General features: G+C 49.3%; 1 protein-coding gene across 1 annotated transcript in view; it reads right to left on the bottom strand.

The window, feature by feature from the left end:
* The window catches only part of GGA2 (golgi associated, gamma adaptin ear containing, ARF binding protein 2), a 30,748-nt gene extending 14,851 nt beyond the window's left edge, over positions 1-15,897 (bottom strand). The window contains exons 1-6 of the mRNA XM_040266605.1: positions 15,795-15,897; positions 7,198-7,282; positions 5,599-5,674; positions 4,628-4,726; positions 2,307-2,430; positions 811-914 (exon numbers count right to left, since the gene is read on the bottom strand). Of these exons, the coding sequence (XP_040122539.1) occupies positions 811-914; positions 2,307-2,430; positions 4,628-4,726; positions 5,599-5,674; positions 7,198-7,282; positions 15,795-15,897 (591 nt within the window). The remainder of the gene's footprint in view (positions 1-810; positions 915-2,306; positions 2,431-4,627; positions 4,727-5,598; positions 5,675-7,197; positions 7,283-15,794) is intronic.
* Between the last annotated feature and the right edge of the window lie 234 nt (positions 15,898-16,131).

A 16,131-nucleotide genomic window follows, 5' to 3' on the forward strand; every position in this document is an offset into this window, starting at 1 on the left:
CTGGCCTAAGCTGACACCAGACTGACTTTCTCAGGAGTCCACTCCACACCTCTTCCCCTGCTCCTCCTGAGGACCACGCAGGAGAGGACCCGAGGGAAAGCCGCCCAGAGCCCAGCACAGCTCTGGTCATCCTGCCCACAGCGAGCACCCAGATCCAAGGGAGGAGGACAGCTGACAGGTGCGGCTGGAAGGCAGAGGGCACCAGAAGAGACCCATCTTCGGACTGGAGTCTTCCTGGTCCTACACTCACCAGACCTTGTGAGCGACCGAGAACAGTAATAACCAAAAGCACTGCCACCTTTCAGAGGTACCCTGGACTTATCCTCGAGTTGTGGCCTAGGTTTGGACCACCTTGCTTTTCCCTCCCCTCTCCTTAATGATGTCTGAGGAGCAGCGATACTGGAGGCAGGAATGGAATGAAAACGGGCGAGATCGGGCTTACTGATCCTTTCTCTTTTGATCTGAGCCGACATGCAACCCATGCTTTCCTCCCCACTCCCCCTCCCCAAACACCACACACTCTGGATACGACTGACGCCCCACACTACCCACTAGGGTTGGCCTTTTGTACCTTCTTTCCCTCAGGAACACCGAACAGATAAGGTGGAAGACCCAAAGAATAGGTCACTTATTTGACCTCTCCACGAAGACAACATACAGACCCTAAGACACCTCTCTCTGCTCCAGAGAGAACTCACCCCACCTCCCCACATGCCAGTTCAGATCAGAGGGTACTGGAGGGGAGTCCCTCAAAGAAGAGGTCAGCTCAGACTCCAGGTTGGCCTCCACGGTCAGGGAGAAGCTCCTTACCTTTGACTTTTCTTCATCAGCATCAAAGATGGAGCTCTTGGGCCAAGGGGAAGGTGGGGGCAAGATTTTATCCACTGGAAGTTTAGGGTCTTGCTTTATTATACCTAAAAAATGCAATTCATGGATATGCTGATATAAATACCTGCTGACTTCAGCAAGATCCAGTATAAAGTCCAGAAACCCCTGGTTCCCGATCTCCCACCAGGAAGACACTGTCAGCGACCTTAAAGGGAAACACCCAGGGCGTGATCAAGGCTCTGTATCCTCCCTTGGGAGAATCCCAAGTCGGGGATGGTCAGAGCCAACTAAATCAGAGCAGAGGCAGTCCCTGGGACTAGCCCAGAGACGAGACCCAAAGCTGAGAGCAGTCTACGGTCCTTACACTATACAAATACTGACCATTTTGTGCAGGCACACAACCTCTCAGGGCCCAGAAATTAGTGTAGGATCTTTGATACTCATAAAAAATACTGAGTGCATGTGACAGCGAAAAAAAATAGCCCATCCTAAATCTGGTTCCTCCCACAGAGCCTGAGAGAAAAGGAACGTGGACTCCCAGCTTCGACACAGGACATACTCTGGAGCTCGTTTCACAAGAGGAACAAGCTCATTCTCCAAGGGCCTCACAAAAAGAGGATGGGAAAGGCTCGATGGCCCACCGAAATCCTTCTCTCCCCAGAGAGAAGCCTCACACTGCCGGGGGAAAGACAACGCACCTGCAGTCCTCAGAAGAAAGGTGAAAATCTAAGGCAGCTGGAAAAAAAGAACAGAAAAGCCTGCACCCCTGGGTGCAACATGCAACATGTCCTGGCCCCAGCCCAAGATGGGGTGGAACAGGATCACAAACAGGTCCCTCCAAGACCAGGGACACATGCCTTCCTAAGAGCGAGGCTTAATCAGAACAGAACCACCACTAGCACCAGGCGAAGGGCATCAGGGAACAAGTAATAGGGTCTACTGTCAGCATAGGCAATGGAATAAGAACTCTTCTAAGATGTAGAGCAAGAGGAAGACCCAAAGCTGAGAGCAGAGTAGATACTGCGAGAAACTCCCTAGGTGATCAGCCCCCACCTCAAACACAAGCCAACACCAGAGGAATCTGAAACCTGGTATAGTAAGGGTAACTATAGCAACAACCATCTCAAACCCAGCTCAACTCCTGCTGAATTCTTTACCAGCTGAGCAACAAGGGAAGCCCAAGGACACTGGAGTGGGTAAACTATCCTTCTCCAGCAGATCTTCCTGACCCAGGAATCAAACCGGGATCTCCTGCACTACAGGCAGATTCTTTACCAACTGAGCTATTAGGGAAGCCCCAATTCCTGCTAACCAGAAGGAAAGGTCTGCCCACTTTCAGGGATTGAAATTACTTGCATCAGCCTCGATTACTGTGTCTACTGGACACAAGATCTCCAGCTTTCACCCCAAAATGACAAACTATACAGAAAAGCAAGAAGGAACCACCACTGTGGGAAGGGAATGCAATGTAGTCAGACCTTGTTTCTTTAGCATCTGATAAGCATCTCGGATCTTGATGTCCTCTGGAAACCAGACCGTCCAACTGAAGAGTATTTCAATGATTCTTCCCTTAACTTTTTCTGTACTCCAGGAGCCTAGGTACTAAAGATAAAAAGGAAAGGGAATTACGGAGCTGAAGGGCCTTAGCGAGACAGGAGAAAGGGCTGGAGGACATAACCTTCAAAGAATGACACAGATGTTGAGGATACAACATAAACTAGTCAGAACCGAATAAGTGCAAGATGGTGGTGCGATCGATTTCTAGTAGACCTTGAGCCTCATTACACACTCACTGCAATACATCAGCTAAAGACACACAGCCATGACAGTCCCAAGCCCGACCGTGAAAGGCCAAAAGGAGAATAGTGGCCCGATTCCTGGAAATCTCCACCCCGCCTTTCATAAAATAGTTGGACGAATCCTCCCGCTTGTTACCCTATGAAATTACTGAGCCCACAAAAACTAACTACCCCATATTTCAGGGCCACTCTCATCTTCTGAGGCAGCCTACATTCTATCTACGGTATGTACCTCTCTACAAACAAATCTGTTTTCCCACTTAGTTCTCAGGACAGAGCCCCCTTGCCTACCCACTTGCAACCCTCACAAGCATTCTGTATTAATAAATCTACTTATCTATATTCTGCCTCTTGCTGAATCCCTTCTGTGCTGAGACATAAAGAACGTGAGCTTCACAATGTCATGTGGCAGCTCGGATGAGAGTGGAGTTTTGGGGGAGAGTGGATGCATGTCTATGTGTAGCTGAGTCCCTTTGCTATTCACCTGAGACTATCACAACATTGTTAACTGAGTATTAAAACAAAACACAAAACGAAAGAACCTGAGCTTCAGGAAGTCCTGATTTTAATTAAAACATAGTGGGGACTTCTTTGGTGGTCCAGCAGTTAAGACTCCATGCTCTCAGTGCAAGGGGCCTGAGTTTGATCCCTAGTTAGGGAACTAGATTCCACATGCTACAACCAAGACCTGCTGCAGTCAAATTTAAAAATTAAAAAAAGAGAGAGAGATAGTGGGTTTTAATCCCAGCCCACAGGTTCAAGTCTCAATCTAAGTTTTGGCTAGGTTCAAATCCAAGTTGGGCAGTTTCATTAGTAGACTGCCCAGCCCACAGTATCACTGAAGAGATGGCAGCTGAGAAGCAGGCTGCTCAAGGTTGGTTGAGAGGGCAGGCACAGCGAGGGAACAAATTATCTGGCACCAGATCCCAGCACTCTTTCTGAGTTTCAAGGAGTCAACCTCCAAAGCCATGAAAATTCAATCCCACCATGTACTGGCCTAGGTTAGAGCCACGGGGGGCACTCATTTTTTTTGAGTGTAGAATAAAAATATATTTGGAAAGTATAAGTGAAAGTGAAAGGAATTGCTGAAACTCAAATGTTTTGAATCATTATTTCTTAAAAGATCCTCTTAGGAAATCCCTAGTGGTCCAGTGGTTAAGAATCCGCCTGCCAATGCAGGGACACGGGTTTGATCCCTGCTCAGGGAAGATCCAACATACCGTGGGGCAACTAAGCCTGTGAGCCGCCAATGACTGAGCTCACACAATGCAACTACTGAAGTCTGTGTGCCCTAGGGCCCGTGCAGTGAGAGAATCCCCACGAGATGTGCACACACTCCAAGTAGAGAGGAGGCCCTGCTCGCCGCAACCAAGACACAGCATGGTCAAAAATCAATACTACTACTACTAATAAAAGATCCTCTTAAATAAAAGGATTTATTAATCCTCATAAATAAAAGAATTCTGGAAATTACATATATACTATATATGTAATTATAATACTATAATATAATTTCCAAAATATTTGACCTTTCTCCTCAGTTCCTCATGGCACAGAACTTCAAAGACCTTTGGAATTTCCTAAGTGACAGGAAGGTCTTTGTTATTTACAAGTCCTCCCTAGGGACCATACCCAAGTTTATGCTGAACATTCCTGGTGGACACCTAGCTTCAAGGGAGGGGCTGACCATGTGATCAGAGGACTGGAACTATGTATCTCATTTACACCCTTTAATAAAAGGATATTATGAAGTATAGTGCTTCTCTGTGTTCTGTGAATCTCTCCATCCAGTGAACTGGGCAACCTGGCAGAGGGGGTCAGAGGAACCTCTGAACTAGTAGCTGGTCGGGCAGAAGTGCATGTAGCTTGGGGATCCCTAAGACTTATGACGGTTGTCTGAAGTAGACGTAGTCTAGGTAGAGCTGAGCTCTTAACCTGTAAGGTCTTAGTGACACCCACAATTGAGTGGCACAGAGAGGAGCCAGGCCCAGGGCGCTCACCTTTGGGGACAGCACTTTGATGAGCTCGTTCAGGAAGCGGAACTTGGCCACCTCATTGTGGAACTTCTCCCCACAGTGGTTCACACACGTCTCCAGCACCTGCACAGACACAGGACCCCCACGAGAAGGTGAAGCCATTGGCTCCACAGCTCGTTCCAAACCTGTTAAGTATTGGTTGGAACCATAGCTCAAGACTGTGGTCACTAAAGTTTGGGAGAAAGGGTGAGACTTTCAGATTAAGTAAAAAAGCACTTGTTTGCTCTTGTTGTAACTGACAGGTATGTCCAGGAAACCGCTCGGTGGGGGACTCTGAGGTCACCCCACCTTTTATGGAGACCCTCTGAGCAGGTGAAACTGGTCAGACAATCACTTCCTTCTTTCTCCTCAGAGGCAGAAATCAGACGTGGAATATTCAAGAACTGTCAAACTATGGGTTACCTGCTGGCATTCAAGTGACAAACTGGGCCTGTAAATGTTTTCTTTGGTCGACACACCATTAACATTTCAAATCAGTCACTGATACTAAAAAATCCTGAGACTTTATCTGGATTTCCAGTTTCTCTTAAACAGGAAGTTCTAACAACACTGGGCCCAAACTCATCCCTGGCAATAGCCAGCGGGTCCTGCTGTGTAGCTGCCCTCTTTAGACTGGACGTGGTCTCTCTGGTTCTTTGGTTCCGCCCGTAGGTGGCTCACTCACTTATGTTACCAGTCTGGCCCTGTGGACACTTGACCTTGCCAGTCCTGGTCTAACAAGGGCAAAAGGAAATAAAGCCTTCCTTTCCTTCCTGCAAGGCAGCCTCAATGCTACTCTCCAGGAACAGATCTACAATGGGGCAATCTGAGCCCAGAACTCCCTCTAGCCTGCGTTCTGAAGGCCAGAGAAGGTGAACCTCTCAGAGGCTCTTTCCCACACTGAAATGCTAGCCTTGGGACAGGAGAGCTAAGGCTAAGGGGTAAGCCAAACTCACCGTTAAGGCATAAAGAGCTTCTTTCTCTTGCGGAGACTGGATCTTGTGGGCCAGCAGCCAGGGCGCATGGGTTGAGCTAAGGGAAAAAAAAGACTCTGGGTGGAGAGGAACACACCAACTGGTCTGGCTGAGCATGCTCGGTCAAGTCCCCTCTCCCCCAGGAGCTTGGGTCCCAGAGCAGAGGCAGGATGTGACTGCACACGACCACGCAGGAGCCCCCGAAGGAGGTCGGCCCCCAGCCACCCCCACGTCTCACAGCTACGCTTCCAGAACACGCCATCCTCTCCCCAGTCCACCCACCCCTACAGCTCTCAGACCTGTATGTAACTTGGTCTAGAGCAGCACAGACCTTATTTGTTATTTGAGAACTGCTCAGTCAACCCTGGAGCAGAAAACGTGATCAAACTTCTTGTTCCCTTCAAAATGAATATTCAGCAACATGGAGATAAAATATCTGGATAACGGACTCACTCCTCAAGTTCCTATCCAGGGGACTTCCCTGGCGGTCCAATGGTTAAGACACCACACCTCCACTGCAGGAGGCAGTTTGATACCTGGTTGGGGAACTGAGATCCTGCAGGCCGTGCTTCATGGCCGAAAATTAGGTGGGAAAAAAAGTTCCCATTCAGACACTTCAGAAATCAAATTCAATAAAATCTTAACCTCTCTTCCTCTGCTTTTTCTTAAAAAAAAAAAAAAAAGACTGTATTTAAATTAGCTTAACAAGCTTCCCTGGTGGCTCAGTAGTAAAGAACTCGCGTGCAATGCAGGAGCTGCTGCTGCTGCTATGTCGCTTCAGTCGTGTCCGACTCTGTGCGACCCCATAGACGGCAGCCCACCAGGCTCCCCCGTCCCTGGGATTCTCCAGGCAAGAACACTGGAGTGGGTTGCCATTTCCTTCTCCAATGCAGGAAAGTGAAAGTGAAGCCGCTCAGTTGTGTCTGACTCTTAGCGACCCTATGGACTGCAGCCTACCAGGCTCCTCCGCCCATGGGATTTTCCAGGCAAGAGTACTGGAGTGGGGTGCCAATGAAGGAGACCCAGGTTTAATCTGTGGGTCGGGAAGATCCCCTGGAGGAAAAAAAATGGCAATCCACTCCAGTATTCTTGCCTGGGAAATCCTATAGACAGAGGAGCCTGGTGGGCTACATGGGGTCGAAAAAGAGTCAGATACAACTTAGTGACTAAACAACAACAAAAGCATCTACTGCGGCTCTGAAATGGACATTCAGAAATATGCTGCTAAATATAGTATAATCTGCAAATAAAAAAAATTTTTTTAATAGGAGCACACTGATCTTTCACATTACTATGTACCCTAGTTACAGTCTATCCCTAACATTCAGAGAGCTCCTCAACAGCAGTGTTTCATAAAAACTATTTAAAATTTTTAAAATAATTGCCAGTTACAAACTTTTTTTTTTAAAGAAAACTACATGAATTTGCTATTTCTAGAAAAATAACATACTCAGTAGATCATGGAGGGAGGAAAAAAGGAAACAAAGCCCAAGCTACGTAAAACAATCCTGAGAAACACAGGCAGGCACGCATAGTCTGAGGTGCCTGTAGAAGTCGGGCATGGGTGTGACGTCACCTTACCCACTGGGATCAGTGTTCACTTGGTCACAGAAATTCTGGATAGCTGACCAATCCTGTTCTGACATGCTTGGGTCCGTGGCTTTATCTGTCAAGGAAATAAAAAGTAAAACTGAAGTATAATAAAGGGAAACATACACACCACTCCACATCTCCACCCCTCAAAATAAGACAACAGCCAAGGACTGTGTATATCACACCTCCTGAGGATGGGACCCAGCAAGCAGACAGCTGAGGGGTCGACCATACTCATCACTCAGGCACGGGAATGGCCCATGACTCAGGGACTGCTGACTGCATGAACAAGCAAATTGGTTACCCAGCTGCTATCCTGAAAGGGGCTCCATTCCCAGTGCAGGGGTTGGCTTATGTGCACCTTCTTCATCCCCATGCTGACCCCCCACTGTGGCCCTGCAACAAGGATGGGTACAGGCCAGCATCTACGCATAGGCCACAACCTGCAAGCTTCTTTTTTATTTTTTATTTTCATTTTTTGGCTGCACTGGGCTTTCTCAAGTTGCAGCGTGTGGGCTTGGTTGCTCCACAGCATGTGGAATCTTTCTGGAGCAAGGACTGAACTCATGTGCCCTGTACTGGCAGGCGGATTCTTAATCACTGGACCACCAGGGACCACCTGAAGTATCTAAGCTACTCCATTTTGTTAACAGAAAAACTCCATTTTGTAAGGTTCCGGGAAAAGAGCCTTTGGAAATCCCCTGACCTCACCCCACCACCCACGAGCCAATAGGACCCCAGACCAGAATCTCCTGACTTAACATTCAGGAATTTGTGGTCTACCTAGGTGATAGGGACCGATCAAAAACCAACACACAACCCTTCGAAAGAAAGTGGCCAATCAGACGTCCCCCTACCTAGAAATCCTTTTTTTCATGAACACTCCCTATATAAGCAATGTCATCCAAAACCCAGGGCTCCTCCCTATAGCCGCTGCGTCAGTAACAGTGGGGCCCCAGCTCGAACTTGGTAATAAAAACTCTCTTGCTTTTGCATCGGATATCGGCTCCCTGGTGGTCACTGGGAGATTTCGCGACTTGAGCATAACACACCAAGAACCTGGAAGCTCCTCAGCCATGTGACAGGAAGACTAGAGCTTACAGTGAAGCCCTGAGCAGCTCCCAGCATGTCCCCGAAGTAACAGGCCGAAACCTGAGCCTCCGCTTATTGAAATCCTCTGTCCTACCTAAGCAGCTTCTCCACATCAGTGGCTTATCCTTTCTGACAAGAGGACCTTCTTGCCTTCACTCCGCAGAATGCTGTTTCTCTCTGCTACCATACACATATGCCCAAGGAACCCACTTCCAGTCACACTAGGGTCTCCCCGCCAGAACATTCTTATTTGTATGTAATCTGAGGACATGCAGCATGAAGGGACCAGGGCACAGCCCACAGCAGGAAACACCTGGAGAAAGGGGGCTTATCAGAAGGCCTAATGTAAGCCCACGCTCCACTGAGGGGTGGGGCAATCCCTGACTTCCCGGAATCTTTGTGTGACTCCTTCCTGGTGCTAGATGGTAGCAGCTTCTTCCCCTCCCACTGCTGCCGCCTAGAATCCCTGTCCCAGCAAGGATGCCCATTCCACAGGCCCGGCTTTCCAACTGCAACAAGCCACATTCTCATGAAGTAGTTGCCGAGACTGTCTTTGTCCTGCCTTTTCATAACATTTCCCCTACTCCCCTCTGTCCAGCTTATCCTGGACTAGCCGGCTCTCCAATGAAACTTCTTATTGGTCCTGACAGAGAAGCTCTTTCAAACTCTGCAAGTAAGTAATTCTTATGGTCATACTTCTGACCCTATTCCTTTTGCCTGAATGTCCACTTCTCTATTCATTCTCAAGGTCATTCTGAATTTCCATCTGCTCCCAAAAGCCTCCTCCACTGCTCCAGCCCCAATGAATTCTCCTCCCTTCTGATTACTTAAAAGTCTACAGGGGCTTTCCTGGTGGTCCAGTGGTTAAGAATCCACCTCCCAGTGCAGGGGAAACAGGTTCGATCCCTGGTCCAGGAAGATCCCGCATGCTGCAAAGCAACTAAGCCTTAGCAACTACTGAGCCTGTGCTCTAGAGCCCAGGAACCACAGCTACTGAAGCCCACGTACTTAAAGCCTGTTCTCCGCAACAAGAGAAGTCACCGCAATGAGAAGTCTGCACGCTGCAACTGAAGAGTAGCCCCCACTCACTGCAACTAGTCAAAGCGCTCATGCAGCAATGAAGACCCAGCGCAGCCAAAAATTAATAAATAATTAAAAACAAAAAAGACTCCACAGTCAACTAGAACTTAACTTTCCAGATGGCAGTCGCTTTTTTGTCACGTGGAAGTCGCGTGCCCCTAGCTCAACAATGAGATTCAAAGGACAGGTACTCAATCCTCCACCTTCCCACCCGTCAGCCCCATCCCAAGTGAACAGAGACAACAAAGAAGAGCAAAGCAATCAGGTTATCAGTTTCCCCATGCTCCTCACCTTTTTCCTCCTCAAAGTTCTTTCTCTATGTCCTACCTTTCAAAACGCTCTTCACCCTTCGAATCCCAATTCAAATGCCCCTTCATAAGGACTTTCTTAATCTATCACTGACCCCCACAAAACAGAAGCCATCTCTTCCATCTCAGAAGACCCACATCCTACCTGCTCTTCTAGGACAGGGATCTCCAGCTCCATCCTTTATTAGTAACATGTCATTGGACTCTCAGAGCCCTAGTTTCCTCAACTGTTAAATAAGGAAAACAGTACCTTCCTTGTGGGATATCATGAGATTCTCAAAAGATACTGTCTAAGGCTTCCCTAGTGGTCTACTGGTTAGGACTCCATCTGCCTGTGAACTACAACTACAGAGTCCACATCCTGCAACCACCAAAGCCTGTGCACCTCGAGCCCATGCCCCGCAACAAGAGAACCCACTGCAATGAGAGGTCCATGCACCGCGACCAGAGTAGCTCCCACTTGCCACAACTAGAGAAAGCCTGCAAGCGGCAACGAAGACCCAGTGCAAACAAATAAATGAATCTTAAAAGAAGACAGTGTCTGAAATACTCAGTATAGCAGCAAACAGTAATCAATAAAAGACAGACAATCTTGTAACAGTCTTTGTGTTTTCCTTTAAAAATATGTACACGACTTAGTACACTTAAACTTCAAAAGTCTGTTCAAAACTAAGGCAGAAACACTATGTTCCCTATAATGCTTGGTACAGTGCCTTAGGCATAGGCACAAAATAATTACTCAGGAAATAAACTGAAAGCAGTGATACTCGAGAGAGTCTGATTAAGGAGATCTGACTCCACTGTACAGGGACCTCTACTCAATGCTCTGTGGTGACCTAAAGGGGAAGGAAATCTAAAAAGAAGTGGATATATGTATATGCATAACTCATTCACTTTGCTGTAGAGCAGAAACTAACACGACACTACAAAGCAACGATACTCCAATAGAAATTAATGAAAAAAGGAGATCTGACTCGCTTGAACTACTTCTTTCTGTATCATTAAAACTTCACAAAGCTTCAGTTCACGACAGGGTCAAGCTTGACACCTAAAAGACTTTCAGACCTCAACACGTGACTGTGTGGCAGCAGTTCCCCAACCTTTTGGACACCAGGGGCCAGTTTCATGGAAAATAATTTTTCCACAGACGCGGAGGGGGTGGGGTGGGGGAGGTGGTTTCAGGATAATTCAAACACATTACATTTACCGTTGGCTCTCATATGAGAATCTAATGCCACCACTAATCCAACAGGAGGTGGAGCTCAAGCAGTAATAATGATGGGGAGCAGCTGTAAATATATTAACAGATGAAGCTTCACTCACTCACCCGCCGCTCACCTCCTGTTGTGCAGCCCGATTGCTTACTTGCCGCAACCTGACCAGTACCAGTTTGTGGCCTGGGGGTTTGGGGAGCGGTGCTCTATGACCCAGAGGCAGAGAAGAGCAGGTAGGACCCTGTTCATCAAGCAGAATCCAGCTCTCTCCCTCCTCCCCTACCACCAAGTCACCAGGTTTTCCAAAGAAAGGAAGGGGGGAAAAAAAAAAAAAACTCTACAAGCTTAAATAATGTTCTAAACCCATAACCAGGGCAAAGCAGCAAAAAGATCTAAAAAGTAAGTTTTAAAATTTGCTATATCATAAGGATTCCCTCAAGGTTTTTCACAGCTCCCAAATAACTGCAATAATAGTCATAGCTGCTGCCCGCCCCCCAACTTTGTTTTTTAAGAACTTGCTTTGTGTCAGACATGACGCTGAGTGCTTTCCTAGCATTCCTTTCCTGTAATCCTCAGAAAACTGAAGCTGGTACTAATGTTAGCTCAGCATTTTATAGATGAAGAAATCTGCCCAGTCACAAAACTGGAAAATGACAAAAAAAAAAAAATCTCAGGTCTGCCCAATTCCGCGGCCCAAATGTCAGTCTTCAGATCTCTGACAAAGACAGGGCCTCTTTCGGGAACTAGGTTCTTTGACCTTTTTACCACTAAGTTATCAGCTCCCTAAGGCAGGAAGGAGGCCTGTCTCATTCACCTTCCCACCCTCCAGCACCTAGACAGTCATCAGCAAGGATACCTACTGATGAATGAATGATTCATCTTTCACTATTCAAAGTCTGACCAGCTGGCTGGACATACTGCTGACACCAGGAGATGGCTACTCCAGTTCTGAAATAACCGGGTCTCCAAACACCTAATCCCATCCTGCCAAGCTATTTCAGTGGCCTTGAGCAGGTCCAGAGACGGTAATTCCCAGAGGATTTAAAAAATTTTTTTAATTTTTTTAAATTAAAAAAAAAAAAAGAAAGTCGAGCCCTCCAGCTGTGAGTGAAATGGCTTCCCCCCGCCCCGGGACGGTGGGGGGTGTTTAGGGGGCCTGCTGCAAGTCTGCAGAATCTTAGTTCCCCGACCAGGAACTGAACCCAGGTCACAGCAGAGAAAGCACTAAATCCCAACCACTGGACCGCCAGGGAATTCCCTGAATGGTTCATCTAACAGTGACTAATTCAAAAGTCAAATCATCTCACATCAGCCACCCCCCCACCCCCAGAGCCATGACCCTGGCGTTTAGAGCAGCCAGTGCTAGTCAGGGGAGCCCTGGGGCTGTGGGGAAGCAGTCACCTTGAGAACACTTGGAACTCAATCCTGCGGCAGTGAGTATGCACTGCGTGGGGCAGATACACACCAACCCGGACAGCAAGCAGTGCTGAATGGCCCAGATCCACCATAGGAATGATGGGTCCGAGATAAAGAATCAGCTCAGTTCTAGAGAAGCTGGGAGAATATAAATAGCTCGAAATCCAGACCACTCTCATCCCCAAGGGAGGCAGAAAAGTGAAGCTGGAGGACAGGACTTATCACCTGGGAGTAGGTCCAAGCAGATGGAAGAAGAAAGATTACAGAGCATCCAACTAAGCTAATGCCTCCCTGGCAGCACTAGCAGAGCTGAGACCATGAGGCCCCAGCGCTGCTGTTAACAGTCAAGACTCCGCTGGTTAAATCGAGCATAGCACCCCATGCCGCCAGGCACAGGAGGCTTTTCATTAACAAGGAGAAGGCAGCTCTAAATGCGGTCATGTGGAACAACACCCAAAATAACCTAAGTGGTGGGGGGTGGGGGCTGCAAAACGCCCAGAAGCTGCTACTTGTATTTTTAAAGCTTGAGCTTCTGGTGAAACAGGTTCCTGGCGTTCCTTTCGGGAACTACTCCTTCCCAATTCTAGGTCCAGTGTTTTTCCTTTTCTGGCAAACAGTATGAGTTTGTTTCTTCCACTCTCTACTAAGAAGACTAGTGATGATAATAGCTAGCACTGCACACAGGCACTGTTCCGTGTGCTTGAGACGCACGAACTCCCCTGATCCTCACAACCCCAAGGCGCCAGTCGCTCAGTCGAGTCTGACTCTTTAGGACCCCATGAACTGTAGCCCATCGGGGTCCTCTCTCCATGGGATTCTCTAGGCAAGAATACCGGAGTGGGTTGCCATTTCCTTTTCCAGGGGATCTTTCTGACCCAGGGGTCGAACCTGGGTCTTATGCGTTGCAGGCAGATTCTTTACCATCTGAACCCCAGTGGGGCTATTACATTCCAGCCTTAGGGACACAGCTGCCTTGCTTGCTGAGGTAAGATCCGTCAGTGAGATGAGCTCTGGGGTCTTCACGTGCCCCTGGAGTGACTTCCTTCTCCATCCAGCCTAGACTCAGGGACTTTCTTCAACTACACTCCAGTCCTTCCCCACCACCAGCCTCTCCAGCGCACGTCCATCCACGTACCACCTCCACTGGGCCCCAACCCCCACAAGTCTGGTTCAACAGTTACTTTCTCTGCTCCTATGGCAGGCAGGGGCAGGGAGGTGGAAACCGCACAACCACAAAGACTACAAGATACATTTCTGCAGTCCACTCAACACTCCAAAGCCCAAACTCAGAGGATCTCAGGTGCAGAGGGGAAGAGGTGGGCCCTCTGTCCCAGGGCACATCTGGAGGCATTTTTGGTTGCTGGACTGGGAAGGGGGTCTGTACTGTTGGGATAGGTTCTAGCCCTACCCGAATGACTGGAAGATCTCAGAACTTTAGGACCCCAATGGCCTAAAACAGCTGGAGCTTTAAGGATGCCCTCCTAAACAGTCTTGGTTCCCTTTTTCTCCCCCACCTGGGTCAGCGTTCGGCTGGTCTCTAACCCAGCCCACTTGACTTTTGCAACTCCACTGCCTCCTAGTCAACCACCTTCTTTCTGTCCCCACCATTTGACACTGAGATAACTCAGTAATCTTTCAGTTGCCAAATGCAAAGTTCCCCCATCCTCCTTCTCTCTTTCTCAGCAGCAAAACCACCTACCAACTACACCGTCCTTACAGACCTGCACTCGCCCCCTCCCAGCAGCCTGTAGGCTCCACCTTCTCTCTCAGCACTGCTTTCCCACCCCAGCACCCACGCCCCCCAACCCTGCTTCTTCCATGTTGAGATGCTCCATGCGCAAACTCTGTTCTTCCTAATGTGCACAGACAAGCTCACTGCTAATGAACTGAAGGTCTCAAGTTGACCTCCAGTTGTTACCCTCTGGAGTCAACCAACTGCCCAGAGAGCTTCTCTTTGTGCCACAAGCACCTCAAACTCCACAAGTGAAGCATCTGTAACCAATCAGTTACCTGAACCTGAAACCAGCAATCCAACCTTGATACCTCTGGTCCCCTGCCTCTATTCTAATGCAGTAAGGCTGCTGATTGAACTAGCTAATTATTTCTACTCTTCATCCCAATACCTTTGTACTTCAGTCCCAACACACTACCAGAAGAGCTTTTCATCTGCTCTCTGCCTGGACTCTCCCATCCCTAACCAATTCAGCTCTTCACACAGCTGCAGGTGATGCTTTTAACAGAGGTACTTGATCAGAGTGGCTTCCCAGGGGGCACAGCGGTAAAGAATCCACCTGCTTGTGCAGGAGGCAGTCAGGAAGATCCCCTGGAGTAGGAAATAGCAAAACATTCCAGTATTCTTGCCCGGGAAATCCCATGGACAGACGAGCCTGGCGGGCTACAGTCCACCGGGCCGCTAAAGAGTGAGACAAGACAGCACGCATGCACACTTGATCAGAGTTCCAGGCCCTGACGTCTCCCCGAATACATCAAGGATAAACTCTGAACTCCTTTCTGCAGCCCACGAGACCCTGTAAGATCTCGCCCCAGTTAGCCATACAGTCTCTTTAGTCTTTGCACTCCTGCGGCAGACTTCCTTCCTCCCAGAATGCTCCACACTCTCCTTTCCCCCAGCTTTTGCACTTGCAGTTTCCTGCATTTGACATGTTGTCGCCTCCATTGTCCACTCAAATGCTATGTCCCCTGAAGACAACCCCCTCGTAAACAAACCAACTCCCACCACTGCACCTTAAACAAGCCCAGTATCCCTCCCATTTGCCTTAATGTAGCAAAGTGCTGCTCCTATCACCTACTTAAATATATCTTTGTGAGCATCTTAGTACTCCCAGCACCCAACAGAACCCAATACAAGGAGTATATGCTTTGTTCTCTTGGAATTTCAAGACCCCAATCGGTAACGCAGGGACAGTAACTACCCCTAGGACTGCCATGAGTCTTACATGAGACAATAGAAGGAACTCGCACAAAAGATTTAAAGGGCTTCTTCTGACATTAAAGTCGGGAACCAGAAAGAGTTCTTTCCCAGAGGATGGGTGTGTTGCACAGCTAAGTCTAAAAGTGCCCTTCTCCAGAACGAGGTTAGTAACCGAAGCTGTCTCTAGGGGTCGTAATAAGGATTAACGGCTGAAATGCCCTTTAGCAGTGTTTGGCATATAAACGGAGCTCAATAAACCGTAGCCATTATGTTGCTAACACTGTTTATGCACCGCGATGGGGGCAGGGGGGCGCAGAGCGCCTAGCCTCGGGCCCGCAGCCGCGGCAGATTCCTGGGGTTCCTCTCCAGGCCCGCCGAGGAGATCCTCCCACCCGTGCCGGGCCCTGCCTGCTTCCTCGGGCGCCAGCCTTCCCGCGGCCACCTGCCCACCCGCCAGCCTCAGAAGAAAGGCCCGGGGAGGCGGGAAGCGAGGCCTCACGTGGAGCGCTGCGCCCGAGCCGAGAGGCAGCCCCGGCTACTCACTGAGCCACAGCTCCAGCGCCGCTGCCGGCACCCGGGGCCCCTCGGCCGACTCAGCTCCCGCCGCGGCGCCGGCCCCCGCCGCCACCGCCGTCGCCGTCGCCATGGGCCCAGCCCCCGCCGCCGAGGCCGCGGCCGCCCCTGCGCTTCAGCCGCCGGCGTCTGCAGCGTTCCTGGGCTGCCGACGCGGCAGGCGAGGGCCAGCACGTGACGGGGCGGGGCCGGTGTGACCACGCCCATCGACCAGGTCCCGCCTCCGCGCAGGCCCGGGCAGGTGGGCTCAGCCTCGCCGAGAGCCTTCCACTCAGCGCTAGGCGGCCTCGCGGCTGGTTATCCAGAC

This window comes from Oryx dammah, unplaced genomic scaffold (genome assembly GCF_014754425.2).
Source record: "Oryx dammah isolate SB20612 unplaced genomic scaffold, SCBI_Odam_1.1 HiC_scaffold_2, whole genome shotgun sequence".
NCBI classification, from domain to species: Eukaryota; Metazoa; Chordata; class Mammalia; order Artiodactyla; family Bovidae; genus Oryx; species Oryx dammah.